Source organism: Malurus melanocephalus, unplaced genomic scaffold, assembly GCF_030028575.1.
Source record: "Malurus melanocephalus ecotype Western Australia unplaced genomic scaffold, MMel_1.1 scaffold_1443, whole genome shotgun sequence".
NCBI lineage: Eukaryota > Metazoa > Chordata > Aves > Passeriformes > Maluridae > Malurus > Malurus melanocephalus.
This window is the reverse complement of record NW_026624675.1, coordinates 3,766-6,185: the sequence shown is the minus strand read 5'-3', so window position 1 is coordinate 6,185 and position 2,420 is coordinate 3,766. Positions and strand designations below refer to the sequence as shown.

At 43.5% G+C, this 2,420-nt stretch overlaps 1 protein-coding gene across 1 annotated transcript in view; it reads left to right on the top strand.

Moving 5' to 3' along the window:
- LOC130586989 (dihydropyrimidinase-related protein 2) overlaps window positions 1–1,098 on the top strand; it is a gene marked incomplete at its 5' end in the record, with an annotated part of 15,175 nt that extends 14,077 nt beyond the window's left edge. Inside the window, one exon of the mRNA XM_057387935.1 lies at window positions 904–1,098. Coding sequence (XP_057243918.1) covers window positions 904–1,098 — 195 coding nt within the window. The remainder of the gene's footprint in view (window positions 1–903) is intronic.
- Between the last annotated feature and the right edge of the window lie 1,322 nt (window positions 1,099–2,420).

Genomic DNA, 2,420 nt, shown 5'->3' with positions numbered 1-2,420 from the left:
GATGAAAGAGAATTTTAGGTGTTTATTTATAGATGAAAGAGAATTTTAGGAATTTATTTATAAGTGAAAGAGATTTTTAGGCGTTTATTTATAGGTGAAATAATTTCTGAGGAAGAATTATTTACTGTTTGAAGTGTTGCCCTCTCGTGGATAATTCCAGAGCTGTGCTGGTGCTGCTGCTCACAATCCTCCCACCCCTTGCTCTGTTTTACCTGTGGTGTTTTGGCCATGTCATAACCTCATTTTGCCCCTATTTTCACCATGTTTTGGCCATGTTTTAACCCCACTTTGCCCATATTTTGTCCACGTTTTAACCCCATTTTGCCTGTATTTTCACCATTTTTGTCCATGTTTTAACTCCATTTCGCCCGTATTTTGGTCATGTTTTAACCCCATTTTGCCCGTATTTTCACCATATTTTGGCCACATTTTAACCCCACTTTGCTCATGTTTTGTCCATGTTTTAACTCCATTTTGCCTGTGTTTTGTCCACATTTTAACCCCATTTTGCCTGTATTTTGGCCATGTTTTAACCCCATTTTGCCCATACTTTGCCCGTATTTTGTCCTTGTTTTAACCCTACTTTTCCCGTATTTTGTCCATGCTTTAACCCCATTTTTCCTGTATTTTGGCCATGTTTTAACCCCATTTTGGCCATGTTTTGGCCATGTTTCAACCCCATTTTGCCTGTATTTTGGCCATATTTTAACCCCATTTTGCCCATATTTTGCCCATGTTTTAACCCCATTTTGCCCATGTTTTTACCGCACTTTGCCCGTATTTTGCCCATATTTTCCCCAAATCTTTAACCCCATTTTGCCCACATTTTGCCCATATTTTGCCCACGTTTGAACCCCATTTTGCCCCCATTTTGACCCGGTTTTCCCCTCTCTCCCGTGGCAGCTGGCCGAGCTGCGGGGCGTTCCCCGCGGTCTCTACGATGGCCCCGTGTGCGAGGTGTCGGTGACGCCCAAGACGGTGACGCCGGCGTCGTCCGCCAAAACCTCCCCGGCCAAGCAGCAGGCGCCGCCCGTCCGGAACCTGCACCAGTCCGGCTTCAGCCTGTCCGGTACGGCTGGGGGATTTATTGATCACTGATTGGTGATTGATTGATTGATTGATCACTGATTGATTGATTGATTGATTTGGAACCTGCACCAGTCCGGCTTCAGCCTGTCCGGTACGGCGGGGGGGATTGATCCCTGATTGATTGATTGATTGCTGATTGATTGATTGGTGATTGATTGATTGATTGATTGGGAACCTGCACCAGTCCGGCTTCAGCCTGTCCGGTACGGCTGGGGGGATTGATCACTGATTGATTGATTGATAGATTGATTGGTGATTGATTGATTGATTGATTGATCACTGATTGATTGGGAACCTGCACCAGTCCGGCTTCAGCCTGTCCGGTACAGCGGGGGGGATTTATTGATCACTGATTGATTGATTGATTCATTGGTGATTGATTGATTGATTGATTGATCACTGATTGATTGATTGATTGATTGCTGATTGATTGATTGATTGATTGCTGATTGATTTATTGATCACCGAGTGATTGATTGATTGATCACTGATTGATTGGGAATCTGCACCAGTCCGGCTTCAGCCTGTCCGGTATGGCTGGGGGCGATTTATTGATCACTGAGTGATTGATTGATTGATTGATTGGTGATTGATTGATTGGTGATTGATTGGGAACCTGCACCAGTCCGGCTTCAGCCTGTCCGGTACAGCGGGGGGGATTTATTGATCACTGAGTGATTGATTGATTGATTGATTGATTGGGGAGTGATTGATTGGGAACCTGCACCAGTCCGGCTTCAGCCTGTCCGGTACGGCTGGGGGCGATTTATTGATCACTGATTGATTGATTGATTGATTGATTGGTGATTGATTGATTGGGGACTGATTGATTGATTGGGGACTGATTGATTGATTGATTGATTGGTGATTGATTGATTTATTCGGGACTGATTGATTGATTGGGGACTGATTGATTGGGAACCTGCACCAGTCCGGCTTCAGCCTGTCCGGTACGGCTGGGGTGGCTGATTGATCACTGATTGATTGATTGATTGGGGAGTGATTGATTTATTGGGGACTGATTGATTTACTGATCGCTGATTGATTGATTGATTGATTTATTGGGGACTGATTGATTTATTGGGGACTGATTTATTGATCGCTGATTGATTTATTGATCACTGATTGATTTATTGATCGCTGATTGAATTATTGGGGAGTGATTGATTTATTGATCACTGGTTGATTTATTGGGAACTGATTGATTTATTGGTGATTGATTTATCGCTGATTGATGTATTGGTTTATGTTTGGGAAAGGAAAGGTAAAGGAAGCCTCTGAACCTGAATTTATGGGGCCACATTTTATGGGACATCAAATCCTTTTAAAGC